At 42.3% G+C, this 17,072-nt stretch overlaps 2 protein-coding genes across 3 annotated transcripts in view; both read left to right on the top strand.

The window, feature by feature from the left end:
* sft2d1 (SFT2 domain containing 1) overlaps nucleotides 1-4,022 on the top strand; it is a 33,749-nt gene extending 29,727 nt beyond the window's left edge. For both annotated transcript variants that reach the window (XR_014620064.1, XM_084321205.1), the window contains one exon: nucleotides 616-4,022. Coding sequence is in view for 1 of the 2 variants with exons in the window: in XM_084321205.1 (XP_084177331.1) it covers nucleotides 616-655 (40 nt within the window). In the remaining variant the exon portion in view is untranslated. The remainder of the gene's footprint in view (nucleotides 1-615) is intronic.
* A 201-nt stretch (nucleotides 4,023-4,223) lies between these two features.
* On the top strand, nucleotides 4,224-7,037 carry LOC311233954 (uncharacterized protein). Its single transcript, XM_084321015.1, has one exon. The coding sequence runs from the start codon at nucleotides 4,384-4,386 to the stop codon at nucleotides 5,431-5,433; it is 1,050 nt and encodes a 349-aa protein (XP_084177141.1). The 5' UTR covers nucleotides 4,224-4,383; the 3' UTR covers nucleotides 5,434-7,037.
* The last annotated feature ends 10,035 nt before the right edge of the window (nucleotides 7,038-17,072 follow it).

The raw sequence follows: 17,072 nt of genomic DNA, 5'->3' as shown, positions 1-17,072 counted from the left end.
GTACAAGTGTGTTCACTGGTGGCGGGGGGATGAGAGCAGCGGAAGTAGAGGGAGCGATTCTCTCCCAACCCCCTCCTCCTCCCGAGCTCCGTTATGATCTCCCTCTCGCCTGCCTCCTTTTTAACCTTGGCTGGTTTTCGCACCTCCTCCTCCCGTCAAATTTTGAACGTGGCGGGCAAAGTCTGCATAGCAACAACATCCTCTTGACGGCAGAGAGCAGCTGTGTGCGAGAGGAAAGGAAGAGACGACAGAAAGGCAGAGAAGGCGCCCCATAACCTTGTTCCGCGGTTGCCTTGGCGATGGCTTGCATTGCATCATCCCCCTAATACAAACTGTACCTGGGGGAAGGGGGGGGGCTCTGTGGCGTCCTCCCCCAGCCAAAACACACTCACTTATTCATACCGAGCCCCACCCAAGCCGTCGTAACAAAGGAAGGAAGTGCACTTATTTTGTCATCTTTAATTTCATATGCATGATATAAGAGGGAGTTTTTGCTTATATTGATTGAACTCACTATTTGGTCATTCAAAGCCAGCCCCCAATTTTTTTTTATCAAAGGGATATTTTATTGTTTATTATGCAAACTATTATTAATGTTGTTGTTTTTCTTTGCAGGGACGCTGTGATGAAATGCTTCACAACCTGTCTGAGTTAGACCGGTCAGGCCGCCATATTTCACCTAAGACTGATCCAAATATGCAAACGGCAAGCAGGCTTTGTAAAATAGTCATCTATATTGTTTTATATATATATTATCTCTAAATTCGTACCATTGCTGGTATATACTGTGAATTCTCACATTAGTCTTTAATCCCACATAAGTGTCTGTAGCTATAATCATAACGGCTAAACGGTTAACATTATGTTGATTGGTTTTGGTGTGAGAGACTATGCTTTTTAATGCCTTTTTATTTTTTTTTGACCATGTGACCATGCAGGGAAATTATGTTGAACATTGCTACACAGTGCCTGTAAAATGCAACACAAGTGCCTTGCTGTTTTTGTACTTTGTATGTGTAACTATCTTTATATGAAAAGATTTATTGGCATTGCCCTGGGACTCTGAATAGCCCTTTTCGGACATGCAATCGGGACAGAGAATCAGTTACAGGCATTGCCTGGAGTTGCCTTTTTGGACATGTAGCACACCGAATGCAATTCTCTGTGGCAGCTGTGGTCGTCGGACCTCTTGGTTTAGACGAGGCACAGCACCTATAGGTAAAACAAAGGCCTGACTCATGAAGCCTATACCTCCTTTACCCGTGTACAGAAGATCATACTTTTTTATATTTATATAAAAACATCTAGCAAATGAGGGCAACCTCAACTTTTTTCGAGTTAAAATTAAGACATTAAATTAAATTGGGGTCAACGTCAACGGTATTCCGTGCAGTGCAAAAACTGGATTTTAGGCCGTGAAACTGTATATAAATTGTTTATGATAAATCCAACATGGTTGTATTACTCATAAACTGTTGATTTTGTTTAGTTTTGTTATCTCCCATCCTCAGTCAGATAACGGCGCAAACATCCAGACTTGTCAATATGCCCACTCACTCGCTGTATGAATACTGCAGACAATGATCTGCTTGAGTTCGGACATGAGTGCAGTTTGTAATTACGCAGATTTAAGACTAGGGTTCTGGGAGGGTAAACTCTGCGCTGAATCTAATGTTTGCGTTCGGACTTCCAGCCCTTCCGATGTGCGGTTAAGGCCAGGAGTCCAGTACATGTCCAAAAGGGGCTATAAGGTCCCTTAACTTCTGTATAATACAACCACTTCTTCCATACAGTCTGTATAATACAACCACTTCTTCCATGCAGTCTGTATAATAGACACTTCTTCCATGCAGTCTGTATAATACAGATACTTCTTCTATACAGTCTGTATAATACAGACACTTCTTCCATGCAGTCTGTATAATAGACACTTCTTCCATACAGTCTGTATAATACAGATACTTCTTCCATACAGTCTGTATAATAGACACTTCTTCCATACAGTCTGTATAATACAGATACTTCTTCCATACAGTCTGTATAATACAGATACTTCTTCCATACAGTCTGTATAATACAGACACTTCTTCCATACAGTCTGTATAATACAGACACTACTTCCATGCAGTCTGTATAATACAGATACTTCTTCCATACAGTCTGTATAATACAGACACTTCTTCTATACAGTCTGTATAACAGACACTTTTGGGTGGGTTTTGGTTGAGTCCTGTTGAGGAATCACAGAGCTCGTCTTAATGGCTCTTCCACATGTGTGCATTAATATACACTCCAGCGACGCACCCCTCCCCCAAACGCACTCCAGCTCAACAGATTACCTGAAAGATGTGTCCTCTATTTCCCCCCCTAACTGCCTGCCAGATGTATTTATGCCCCATCTCATTCCGCTTATCTGAGCATTGTGATTTTTGAAGTGACCTAATAACACACTATAGCTTGCATTAGGTTTCCTATATCGCTTCGGCACGATGGCAGTCTCTGAGGATGCGGTTGTCATGACAACTCCCCCGAAAACGCATGACCTCAGCCCCCCCCCAAATCTGTTATTTGTGGTCACGTGGTCCATTATGCTAATGAGAAAGCGTGTCTCATGTCACAAAAATGGCTTGGATTAGCCCTCTGGAAGCTAAATAGAGAGCCGTGCCCCCCCCCCCCCCCCCCCCTCCAGATTTGGTGAAAATGTTCTTATTACATTAGGCCTTACAGTCAACAAAGGAATTTAAAGTTAATACACATCATTGTCCACATAATCGAGCCCCTCATCACGCCATGTAATGGGCTCAAGATCCTCTTGGGTTTTAAAAAGGCTTCCAGGTTTTCTTTATGTCCATACATTTTATTAACCATCCTCCACATCTCAGGGAATTCTACACCATTCCTCCACACACTTTCATTAGATGGGAGTATAGCGTGATCATGGATTAACTTGCAATATTAAAAGAAGGCAAACATCTCCTTTCAGTAGTACTCACTTGGTAGAGAATCACCAAATTTGCTATATTGGTGGGAGAAAATTATTTGGGACTTTATTCCGTTAATACAGAGGGAATGTCATGTGCTGATTTTATTTTATTTTTGCCACTGCGACTGGCTTGAGATTTACCGTGAAGTTTTGAGGTGGCAGAGGAGAAATAATCTGGTGTGGTCGTCTTGTCAGGTTTCCTGTTGATCACATTTTAATCCACTGTTATGTCAGTGAGAAGAGGGATGGCACCATCACGCCATAACCCTCGCTCGACAACACACTGAAGACTCAACTGACATCGGCTTCATCTGTGGCTGAATTCATCAGACAAAATACAACACGGGTAATTCTTATCAGAAACGTGACTTTTCCGAGGTTTTTATTCCATCAGAATTTCAGGTATTTTTTGACAAACTACCCAATTAATTTTCCACTGTTTTACTTTGTTGTTACTTAGTACTTCTTTTTTTTATGTCTGTAATCCATGTCTGCTGTTCACACAAATCCAACCCTGAATAGGATCATAAGGTGGGGGGGGAATGTGATGTTACCCAACAATAACTTAAGACATGCTCTGTCATCAAGAAAGATCTCTATGCAACCTTTTTATTTTGTATTTACCCCCCCCCCCCCCCCCCCCCCCAAGAGTTATTCATTGTATAATACATTGTCATTGAGTGTTACACTGTATGGTTAATTGGTTATGTAAAGTAAAACAATACACCATGGAAACATTGCATTTTTTTGTTGTTGGTCAAACTGCTCTACAGGATTCGTGGTGTGTTTGTTACATTTTACTCAACAGGAAATGTAAACTGGCATGCGCTTCTGATTAGGTATTAAGATATTGTTGTTTTATTTCCCACTATAAAAGCATTGACTTCATTACTGCTGTATACTTTTTGTCTTATAGTAGTAACCTATAACATCAACTGAATGTTTGGGCTATTGAGCTTTTATTGATCCAAGTATTTATTAAAAAGTGAACCATATGAAATGCATTGAGGCAAAAACAAATAAATGGTCTAAAACTGGAGTCAAAGGGGTGTATTGCTTTTATTATTTTTCTCCTACATGGAGTGTGAGAGACATGGTGACGGGCTATTGTGGGGTAATATTTACAGATGGGCAGACAGGAAGGAATGGGTCTATATTTGTGAATTTACATTACAGACAGTATAGGCCTATGTAACAAGTGGCTTTTTTTTTTCATGGCTTTGTTAACAGCGTGCTGCTCTTGACCACGCCTTCCGACCAACGAGCTACAAAAGCGGACGAGCCGTCTGTGTTCAGCACCAGTTGAATCTCAGGATGACAGCAGGTGCAGTCTAGTCGCTTCTTCCCTGCAGTTGGATCATGCCCTTGGAGCGCTCTCCTTCGTTGTTGTTGTTTCGCTTATGTTTTTCTCGTCCTGCACGTTGAAGACCGAGTCTTCCATCTCCCGGTTATTCAAAACACTCAGAATGCCTTTTCCACCCATAAATCTTCATCTCCATCAACGGATCTCATCCTCCTCCTCTCCCGCCGGCAGCAGGGAACTCTTCAGGAAAAAGAAACCCATAGAAGTGCCTAGTAGTAATAGTACTCAGCAGCAGCCCGAGCTTCTTATTAAAACGAACAAATCGGGAGGAGAAGAGAGACAATCTGACAAAAGAAGAGAAAAGCTGTCCACCTCTTCTTGGACTGCGGCGAATTTGAGGAATTTGGGACGAAGCAGGTCCCAACAACCAGAGGTGTCAGTCGGCGGCGGTAAGGAGGAGTCGGAGGAGGACACTCCGGCGGCGGCCCGGCGGGGGGGCTCGTCGCGGCTGAAGCTGCCCGGCGCCCGGGACTCCTCCTCCCGCGGCGCTCAGCAGCAGCAGGACGGTCACGGCGGCGGGACGCAGCGCTCCGGCTCCACCGCGGAGGAGGAGGAGGCCACCGCCGCCGCTGCCCGCCACCGGAGGAGCAGCAACCCAGCGGGAGGAGAACGGGAGATACGGTTCACCCTCAGTCTCACCCCCGAGGCTATTCTCGTGATTCAGAAGCGCAATTTAGAAAAGCAAATGCTGGCTAAACAACAACAACAGAAGAAGTGCTGCGCTGCTTCGTCGTCCGCGGACTTTCGGCACAGAAAAGTGTTCCCGTCCAAGAAGACTCACCACGGAGGTTCCTCCAACAAGGCGGCGGGCTGCCCCCTCCTCCTCGCGGCCAACAAGCAGCTGGAGAGCCGCGCGGAGCAGCAACAACAACAGGACATCAGCGCCATCGTTAAGATCTCACTGTTGAACGATCGATACAAGTACGACGACGTGGAGTACGAGGAGGAGGACGGGGACGCGGTGGACGAGACGGTGGTGCGGAAATGCAAAGAGTGGCTGAAGGGGGTTGAAAGTGCCGCGGCTTTTGGGAAAGTGGACCGACTTTCTGCTGCTGCACCACTACCGCACCTTAAAGGTTGCTCCTGACATCTGACTTAGTTTTTTTTTTTTTTTTTTTTTATGTATTCTCTACAACAAGACTATAATAATGTTGTCCCCCAGTGACTCAACGGGTGTTGGACTGAAGCAATGCGCAGGATGTTACTTTGCTGAGTGTTTTTGCCTATCCGTTTTTTATTATTAATGTTTGAATTAAATTAAGTACCGTAATATTATTTTCCTTTGCACGTGGCTTTTGTTTTCAACGAGGGGCAGAAGCGTGATTACGAAACCTAGCCGCATTTCTCGGAGACGCTCTCTGATTGGCTGACGCCTGTTTCTACACTGGTTAAGCTTAGGCAATCTTCGAAGTTGGTTGAGGTTAGAGCAGGCCAAGGGCGATAGAACACCAGCCCTGATTCCAAACTCTAACCTTAACCAACTTCAAAATAGTCGCCTAAGCTTAACCAGTGATAAACTAGGCGTTAGGTCGTTTGCAGCATAGATTTAGACCCGGAAATGGGCAAAGAGACAGCTCGTCACGCGATTGGGCGCACATGTCAGTGGCCAATCAGAGAGCGTCTCCGCAAAATGCTGCTACGGAAAAAAAATAACGCGGAAGTGCAGTGGTCTATTAAAGGAATGTGGTGCGCGCGCCGACACGCCCCCCCCGAAAACCATTCCTTTGTGTCCGAGAACAAAAGCTGTCAACGGCAACGCAGCTCACGCGCCCTCTTTTGGAACCAAATTGGGACTGTTTATTTTTCCTCTTATAAGAGGCACTTGTTTTTATATAGTTTATGTAGAGATTAATCATTGTACACAGTATTCAATATTTGCAAAATATTTGTACTGTCACCTGACAATTGTATGCCAGTTTGAAGTAAAACATATATATATTTTTTTAAAGTCGTAGCCTACCAATTTTAAAAAGCAGATTTGTTAGTGACAAAATGTGTGTGCTGTGCATTTGGCGCATACAGCTCACCTTTGATTCTGCTGATTCAGAAGAGTAATGTGATTTGGCTGTCGGAGTTGAACATTATTTGCCACCTTGAGCTAATTGGGCATTAGCCTACTAAGCTCCTTAGATTTCCCGTTGAGCGGGTTGACCTGTGTGTAGTGATGCTCAGCGGTCAGTGGGCCAGGTTACAGGTACATAGTAGTAGCCTATTGCCTTCAAGTCATACACTACTCTACCCTGAACCACTGCTGTAACATTTAGCAACTAATGGTCCTAATCTGATATAACCATAGAAGTGAAGTTTACCACATAAATACTGTATTGATTTATAGTATGCCTGTGTTTCTTTTGTGCATACTGTAGGTTTACCACATAAATACTGCAGTGATTCACCTAGTATTTCTGTTGGGAAATGGCTGGTGAATTTCTAGTATTCCTGTGGTTTTACAATAGAAATGCTATGTTCCTATATCGATTCGCTATAGTAAATTATGTGTAGAGAAAGAAACGACACAGGAATACTACAATTTTAGTTCATTTTCATAATTGCAAAAAGGGGCAGCCAGCCTCTACTTTTATTTCACGAGGTCAATTTGAACAAGCCGTTTCTTGTTGAAATGAAGATGCTGTTCTGAGGAGGAAATATACTGCAACACATTAATTGAGAAGATTGTGTTTTGTGCAGTTAACTAACCAAAGATAAATTAAATGTTTTTTGAAGGGAAAAGTGATTCACACAATTTGTCTATTCATTCATTCCTTCACATTTACATAATAATGAAGTGGGTGTATGTGCACATGCTCCTGATATGTGTTGGAGGGAGAGGGTCGGCTTAAATCCCACTGTATTCTGTGTTGCCTGGTAATCAAAGTTTGACTATAGACCATACTCTAGGACTCAATCTTTTGACATGCTGGGCTCATACATCAATAAGGTATTTATAAAAGAAATACTAATTTTGGGGAGAGACATTTGCAGAGCCTGGAATGATTCTTAAAATTATTTTGTTTTAATATGTAATTCATGTAATTTCATCATAAATCTAAATAGTTTTGAGGCACTGCACATATATGTCAGTAAACAAACATACTGTATATTTCAGGTAGTTTCAGCTTCAAACTGATCCAATTAACTCTCAGGACAGTTTGTGTTTTCAGTTATGAAAATATACCACATTTAATTTTTTTTTATTTCAAATGTCTATCCCAAAACAACATTAAGCATATTAATTCATGTTAGGAGGCCATTGCTTTTGAATAAATGGTTGTGTACGTACGTTATAGGAACAACAGGGCTTCCTATTTCCTAAATATATTCACCCAGAGTGAGCGAATGTAATCATAATGGTACAATTAACTAAACGAGACCTGACATGTCTGCTCTAGCTCAATGCACGTGAGTGCTGCGTTCAGGCCGCTTGCTGATCTCAATGACATGCGGGTCCTGGCGGCTCCAGCCACGACAATAGCAGTCTGTCTGTCTGGGTGCACCTGATTTCCACAAAGAGTAATTTGATCAGTGACCTGCCTGTTTTTTTCCTAAAGGCTCATTTGATATAAAAAGAAAAGAAAAATGGCAATGAGATCTAAGTGTAAAGACATCCACCAATCAAGCACCCTGCCCTCCATCTTGGATTCATACTTGCCATCTGTTGTTGGTTTCAAAAAGGTAACTAAAATACACATTTCACTGCATCTCTTTGGTTGGAAAAATTACAACAGGGATGTAAAATGTAGATGGCAGCTAATTGACCAGTTTTTAATGACATGTCTAAACGGATGGAAAGTCACTACAATGTATTTCCACTTCATGAGACTTTGTGCTTTAACTTCCCTGTATTTTAAAATAAATATCCTACATTTTCCTCCATATTTCATTAGCTTCCCCTTTAATGCATGAATTATTAGTTATTAGTACGTTAATTACATGATATCTGTAATTAAGTTACTAAATTCAAAATACTTGAGAAGGATTAAAAAAAAATTGATGTTCTCATTTACCAGAGCACTTTTCAATCTGTCATTTTTTATCTTTCACTGGAGTATTTGATCTATTTGGGTGCAGATGTCGAAGCTCAATCAGTGAAGAAACAAGCCCTGATAAAAGAAATTAAAAAATCTGACATCATGTAACGTTTTACTGTGGTGTCATGCAGACTGTGAGATCACTGGGTGAAGTTGTGCTGTGTGTACCAAGGCTCATTCAGTTCTCCATGGTACCTGCCATGATAAAAATGTTCTAGCACAGCGAGTGGGGACTGTAACTCTCTACGCCGTTGTGTAATTTGAATCGTGGCATTGTTTACCCCCCCCCCCCCCCACCTCCCTCTCTTTTGTTATCAGAATTAATCTCAATCTGATTAAATCAAGCATCTTGCTCTCTATATAGTGGCTCTATTCACAGTTGTGTGTCTGTCTCGGGTGGGTGGGTGGAATAAGAGCCAGTGTTCTCCAAGTCTGTAGAGCTGAATCAAACACTTGTGTGTTCCAGTCCATTATTAGAAATGTGTCACTGTAGACTTTAAAAACACAAAGCAGAAACTAGCAACAGTTTTTCAGTTTTGTAACTGAAACACTCCAATTCTGTTCTAATCATTCAAAGATGTTAACCTCCCCTCCCCCATTCCTCATTTCATTTTTACTCATGCATTTTCTCTGTTCAGTGCTATACTGCGTACAGCAGGGATTCTCACGTTTTGATGACTGAGGGGGGTGGCTGGGTGGCGCAGCGGAGATTGCGCTCATCACCAACTCCGGTCACGAATCCGGGTGTCAGCATTGCCTCCGGCTTGGGCCAGCCGTCATACTGGCTCAATTGGCAGAGTTAGAGGGTGGCAGTCGATGGGTGGGGATTTGGACATTGTGGACAGCGACTCCTACAGGTCGGTTGGGGGACGCCTGCACAGCAGAGACAGGAAGTAGCGGGGGTAGTGTGAGCCTCCCATGCGTTACACCTCGCCACTGAGAGTCCGCGCTGGCAGGTGAAAAGATGTGACAGGCTGCCTCCTCGTGTACCGGAGGGGACACGTGATGCAAGGCTTCTATCCTCCCTACAACCGACCAGTGGGGAGCATAGTCGAGCAACGTTTAAGACAGGGGAGGGGAGAATTGGAAATACGAAATTGGGATGGGAGAAAAATAGAAAATAAGGAGAAAAAGCGGATTAAAAAAAAAAAGGTTTTGATGACTGAGGGCCAATGTAGAACATTGAATGTTCTCGTGAGATGCCTAGTTGCCATGCAACTAGTAGCCTAGCAAGCTATCAACAAGCTGTCATTCTTAACTTGACAGCTTAACCCAGGGGCTGCAGTTTTACCCTTCTTAAAAGCAAAGTACTGTACGATGTAGGTTGTTTTAAAACTGTATTGGAACCGAACCAAATATAATGCATGCAGAATAACATGCCAGAATTGTGGGCCGCTATTGGCCCATGGACCACATTTTGAGAATGGTTGGTGTATAGTATCTGATGTCTTCATTCTCTGCTCAGGACTGTCTTATATACAGTATCTGATGTCTTCATTCTCTGCTCAGGACTGTCTTATATACTGTATACAGTATCTGATGTCTTCATTCTCTGCTCAGGGCTGTCTTATATACTGTATACAGTATCTGATGTCATCATTCTCTGCTCATCCCCCCCCGACACTCAACTAACCGCCTCGGACAGTCCTTCATACCAGCGGCCATCAGGCTCCACAACAGTGGGCAGCGACTAGCAGCCTCCAGGCCCCACAACAGGGGGCAGCGACAGCGACTGCTACCAGACATTGACCTGGGACTTATAGGAACCCAAGGGGGACAAAGTAGACTACCCTGGTACTTTGATTAATGTATACTCAGTAGATAGTAAATTATTATAACACTACCTCTTGCATACTGCACCTCATGTGACACTGTGAATAATGTGAATATTCCTCAGCTAGTCAGATAGTAAATTATATTGACCATATTGATCAAATTGTTTACACTGCCTGTGTTGTCTTTTACTACCTGTATACTGTGTTGTTTTACTACCTGTACCCCTCCCCCCTCCCCCCCATGCTGCTATGATGCCTGAATTTCCCCAAGGGGATCAATAAAGGAATATCTTATCTTATCTTATCAGGGCTGTCTTATACTACTGTATACAATATCTGATGTCTTCATTCTCTGCTCAGGACTGTCTTATATACTGTATACAGTATCTGATGTCTTCATTCTCTGCTCAGGGGCCAGGCTGTCTTATATACTACTTTATATACAGTATCTGATGTCTGGATAGACGGTGTGAGTGGGCAGAGCTTGATAGCCGGCATTCTACACACCAATGATTTACAGAGACAGGCAGTGCAGATGGATGCTGCCTTTGACACACACACACACACACACACACACACACACACACACACACACACACACACACACACACACACACACACACACACACACACCAGAGAAAGCTGAGACGTACGCCAGGCCCCCTTAGCCTTGCTGTGACAGTATTACTGTGGCAACGGAACTGATAAATTCTGTGTCTCTCTAACAGCGTTTTGTGAGGACAGACAAAGCGGCCACTTCCTGAACAGTCTAGGGCTCATAAACTTCTGTAATGTGGCCATTCAGAGCAACTGGCATTTCCTAGATCACCAGTATATGGAGAGGTTGGTCTTGCTGACATGGTAGATGAGGATCATCAGTATATAGAGGTTGGTCATGCTGACATGGTAGATGAGGATCATCAGTACTGTATATAGAGGTTGGTCATGCTGGTAGAGGAGGATCATCAGTATATGGAGAGGTTGGTCATGCTGACATGGTAGAGGAGGATCACCAGTATATAGAGGTTGGTCATGCTGGTAGAGGAGGATCATCAGTATATAGAGGTTGGTCATGCTGACATGGTAGAGGAGGATCACCAGTATATGGAGAGGTTGGTCATGCTGACATGGTAGAGGAGGATCACCAGTATATAGAGGTTGGTCATGCTGGTAGAGGAGGATCATCAGTATATAGAGGTTGGTCATGCTGACATGGTAGAGGAGGATCATCAGTAGAGAGGTTGGTCATGCTGACATGGTAGTTGACTCGCTGTACATGTGGGATGAGACAGACCTCTATATTGGTCAGAAAGATTCACATCTTAGCTTGAATGAAAGATGACATAGTCCCCTTTAAAATGATACCACACACAATATTGTGAAACATTGACAGATGTCCTCTACGGGGGTCTAAACAGGATATGCGCCAGCATCTGAAATGCAATTTCCTGAGGGGGTGGGTATACTTCATGACTTGATAATTATGATAAAGCTACCACTCTGGAACGGCTATCATACCAAAATATCATCTACAGACATAGATCTTCAGCACTACAGCTTGCTCACAGTAAACTGTAAACATTTAGGTAGTCAGAAACAAAAGTCACGAATAATAATACAAATAAGAATAAGAATAAAATACGGTCCGGGATATACATTCTGTTATGTATATACATTCTAAAATATAAAATATACAGCCAAAAATATACAGTAAGTGTACAGTACTAAGTGTAACACATTTTAAATGTTGATTTAAAAGTAAAAGGAAGGTTATGCCAGATAGTCCTGTCACACTGTGCTCAGTGATGCAGTGAGGCACAGTGATGTGTTATAAAGGGCACTAAATATGCTTTATTGCCCAAATTCTCTTGGCTTCGCTCACATTATCTTATCTCCCTGTAGTCTCTGCTGCCTTCAGCAGATTAGATAAAAACACTGTTTTCCAGTTCATTTATTTGTTTATTCGTATCCCCATTAGCTGTCACCTAGGAAACAGCTATTGATTTTATTTTATTTTTATTTGTCTCGAACATAGAAACAGAAAACAAGTTTAAAAAACAAAAAGGTAAATATTCCATACAATAAGTGTTCAACAGGGGGAAGTAAAAAATGCATCAAACCCTGCCCCTTACTTACAATATTTTACATTATACATTACACTTACATTATAATTTAATACAAATAAAAATAATATAACAAATAATGAAAAGTAAAATAAAAGTACAGTTTTTATATATCCAATTATCCAAATGAGAAAAGATATGTATTAGGCAGTCACATTACTGCTCAAGCTCCTCTCTCTTATATGTGTCCATAATTGCTTGTTTATAGCTACCTTTAAATTGATTGATATTATTGCTTAATTTTATTCTTCCTGGACATGGAACAAAACAAAAACATACACACATACATTTCCTAAAATTCAACACACAACACACAAATTCAATGCATGCACCCACACACATGGACGTGTGCACACTACACATACACACACACACACACACACACACACACACACACACACACACACACACACACACACACACATGGGGGACCCTGATGGAAACAAGACAAACGTCTTTCTCAGGTCTGCATCCCCTTAACAATTGTATGTATTGAGCCGTACTGTATTGTACCCATTCTGCAATCTGTTAAATAAAGTTTTCATTCATTCATTCATTCACACACACACACACACACACACACACACACAAGCACACACGCACGCACGCACATGCACACGGACATGCAAGCACACACAAGAAATTAAAAAGATTCAACAATCAAACAATAGAAAATAAGAAAAGAATAACAAACAACTTCAAATCAAAACTGAAAACAAGCACCAGGCTATTTCTTAACCATCCCTTCAGTTGTTTTTTAAAGCACCTTTTCACTTATCTGTGGTTTCGCCTGTTTTATTGCAACACTACTATCACCGACATCTAAGAAGGGAGATCCCCCTTGAACGGCCCTTCTAAGGTTTCTCTCCTCCACATTGCCTGTGGTGCATTTTTTCCTATTGCTAGGTTTTAGTGAGTTTTTCCTTACCTTCACGTGGGGTATGTCTGGGAGTGTTGCATTTATTTTATTTATTTAAAAATGTTTGGAATTTATGGTGTTTTTTTTTTGTTCTTGATTTATTGTGATGTTTCTTCTTGACTCGTTTAAAGAAGATGTGTCCAGCCCATGGGACATTAACGTGTGTTGTCGGGCCTTACAAATACATTTGATTTGATTTTGTTAGATGCACTTTTTAAACACACCGGGTAATTTGTTCCATAGAGTGGCAGCTCTATAAAAAACGGTCCTCTGCATGGCACAAGATCGAGGTACAGGGTTGACCAGTGATGGGCTTTAGGCGAAGGCGAGGAGTGCGCAGGCCTTGTGAAGAAGGACCAGGGACAATATTCCATTCACCAGAACGTTGCATAAGGGAGGATTTCTGAAGCCAAGTTTACATGATGGCATCAACAAATCCAAACACACAAATAAAATATGAATAAACAGGGGAAATATAAATACAGTAGTAGTAGCATCATGAAATAGTAACATAATCAAGCAAAACAACTACAGGTCAACAGTGGACGGGCATCAAAAATCTAAAACGTCCAAGAGAGACAAGGGAAATCAAGTTTAGGTCAAGTTGCAAGTAAAGAGGAATATACAATACAATTGAAAGTACAAGCTAGGCACAATCTACGTACAGTGAGTAAAAATGAGTATGAGTATGAATGTAGTGCAAATCTCTTTAATAATAGATAAATATAATGTAGTGTTAAAGTGTCTAAAGTGAGTGTTAAGGTGAGTGTTTGTTTAAAAGTGAGTGTGTGCATGTGGATATGTGTGAGTGTAGATGATAGGTTGTTACATGGAGTCATTGAGCATCCTGATGGCCTGGGGATAGAAGCTCCTTCTGAGTCTCTCTGTACTGGCCATGAGACTCCGGTAGCGCTTGCCTGACCGCAGCAGTTCAAAGATGAAAATACAAACCTATAACTAACTGCATTATAAAAAGGTACAGAGTAGGGGCGCCAGGGTGGCGCACCACGTACAGCACTGCGGCGCAACACGGCCGCCCCGGGCTCGACTCCCGGACCCGGCGACCCTTGCTGAATGTCCTCCCCTGTTACGATTATGCTTCTTCGGCATGGTGAACCCAGGTGGCAGAGTAAACAACGATGATAGATGAGACAGAAGTCGACGTGGTGATGATAACAGTTTACTTTACAAGACAGGAACAATACACGACTGACAAACATAGGTAACATTTAACAATGAACCCGCAAGGGACTGCTGGCCCACAACACCTAATATACAGACACTGAGATGTCTGAGATGTACCGAGATGTCACTCCATGTTACCTGTTACCTGTTTACTGCACAATGTTGTTTTCTTCTTTTGATTCTATTATATGTACCACTGTATTGCACATCGTTGCGGGCAAGACCACCCGCATTTCATTGTATACCTGTATGCCGTGACAATTAAAACTCTTGACTTGACTTGACTTGACTGATAGACACAGAGGGTAATTACAAACAGGACACCGTTGTGGTAGACAGAAACAACAGAACACAGAGCACACTGGGAAAACGTTAACAATTAAACAACCAGACTAAAACATATTTACAATACACAGACAGGGGAACACAAGTCTAACAAAGTGGAGACAACAACGACAACACAGACAATACACATAATAAACATAACTGGCAGTAAATAATAACAAGCTGGTGTGTGAGCTGATGCCAGATCTGCATCAGCCCACCGGTTGGCAATGTTATGTTATGAGGGTTATTGATGGGGGGTTGTGAATGTCTGGGTCCTGGACCAACCGAACCGGGCGGAGGGTTGCCGGCTGGTCCCACAGGACCGGGGGAAGTGTTACACTCCCCTGTCTATCCTCCCATACTTCCTCTCTTTCCCGGACTGCCTGGAAAAAAACAATAAAATATCTACCAAAAACATAATAATAAAAAAAAAGTACAGAGTAAATTATCTACATTTAAAAAAAAATTTAATGCCAGCATCAGTTATCTGTGATTGTACTGTACTGTCTGCGCCGACTGTCATCTGTGAGGTTTTTGTATTGTCTTGTATTGGAAGTCAAACATGATTTTTCAGCTGTGTGGTTCTATTCTATTCTATTCAATTATCTTGGAACTTAATAGTATAATACCAACCCATTGGCCTAGTCATCATTGACTCATATGGAATGGTAGGGTGACAGTATACCCAATTCCTGGTCACACCCAAGGAAACTATAAAGGAAGGAAGGGTCATCATCATCATGTCACTGTGAACACACATTGCACACTGGCACCAAGGTTTGGCACAAAGCAGAGCATAGAACACTGGTATTCTGACGTGATGACCCTTCCTTATTTTATAGTTTCCTTGGTCACACATATACTACAGTTACTGTACAGTATACTACAGGCTGACCCTATACTGTAAGTGTAAAGCCTCACTGTTCTCAGACCTGTTAGAGTTAATTCTTCTTTCTCTTGTTCTTCAGCGCCATCTAGAGGCCTACAGGAACACGCACTGTCTGAGGGATGCTCTTTATCTGCGCTACGTCACTCTGCTCAGAGAGAAGGTCCATTCACAAAGGCTGGAGTTAAAACAAAGGTCTGAGGCAGCCACAACAAAGACAGAGAATGAAGTGAAGCCGGTAAAAACTGTTTCAAATAATTAAATGAGTCATTATTAAAATGAATTGTAATGTAATTTAGCCTATTACATTCAAACAGTGAACTCCAAGCCCACGTGGTTGAACTAAAAATCCAAAGAAACAGACTAAGAAATGACGTAAACACCATGATCAGAACCGCAAAAAGAAATTTCATCAACGACAAAACTGAGGAAAACAAAAACAAACCCTGCGAACTTTGGAAATTACTCAATAATCAACTAGGCTGCAGTAAAAAACTTAAAACCAGATTCTCAAACATAAACATAAAGACGGACAACACGCTCATCACAGACAAGCTGGATGTAGCCAATTACTTAAACATCTTCTTCACAAACATAGCCACAACACTGGTAAACAAACTACCCTCCCACTCAGGGCATTATGGGGTAGAACACATAGTAGCATACTACAAAAACCTAGGGGTCCACAAAGACGACTTCAAACTTGAAATGGTAACAACCGATGAGGTACTCAAAAAATTGAGCGCCCTCCAACCTAACAAGGCCACTGGCCATGACAACATCCCCTCCAAATTCCTCAGAGACGCAGCAGCCGCCATCACCCCAGTCATCACACACATAATAAACCTCTCTATAAAACAGGGGCACGTCCCCAAGGACTTCAAAATTGCGAGAGTGACCCCTCTACACAAAAAGGGCAGCAAATTAGACCCAGGCAACTACCGCCCTGTTTCTATTCTTACCTCCATCTCGAAAGTCATGGAGAAAATAGTCTACGAACAGGTCGAAAAGTACCTGGCGGAAAAAAACCTAATCTACGAATTCCAATCTGGCTTCAGAACGTCCCACTCCACTGACACATGCCTCCTCTATTTGAACGACCACATCAAACAAGAGGTGGACGCTGGCAAATACTGAGGCATGGTCATGCTGGACCTACAAAAGGCCTTCGACACTGTCAATCACTCCATTCTAATGGACAAGCTAAAAGCAATTGGTTTTGATAGCCTATCAGTGAGCTGGATGCAATCCTACCTGGAGGGGAGAGAACAGATGGTAGAGGTAAACGGTACTCTATCCCCCCCCCCTCACAGTGAGCTGTGGTGTTCCACAAGGAAGCATACTAGGACCGCTACTCTTCCTAATTTATGCAAATGACATGTCGTCAGCCTGTGACTGCAACTTGTTCCTGTTTGCGGACGACTCAGCCCTGCTGGTCTCTGACAAGAACAAATTGCAGGTTGAAAAAACCCTCAGCACGGAA

Source organism: Notolepis coatsorum (genome assembly GCF_963971535.1).
Source record: "Notolepis coatsorum genome assembly, chromosome: 9".
NCBI lineage: Eukaryota > Metazoa > Chordata > Actinopteri > Aulopiformes > Paralepididae > Notolepis > Notolepis coatsorum.
Note: the sequence above shows the minus strand (reverse complement) of the source record. Positions and strands in the feature narration are given on the sequence as shown.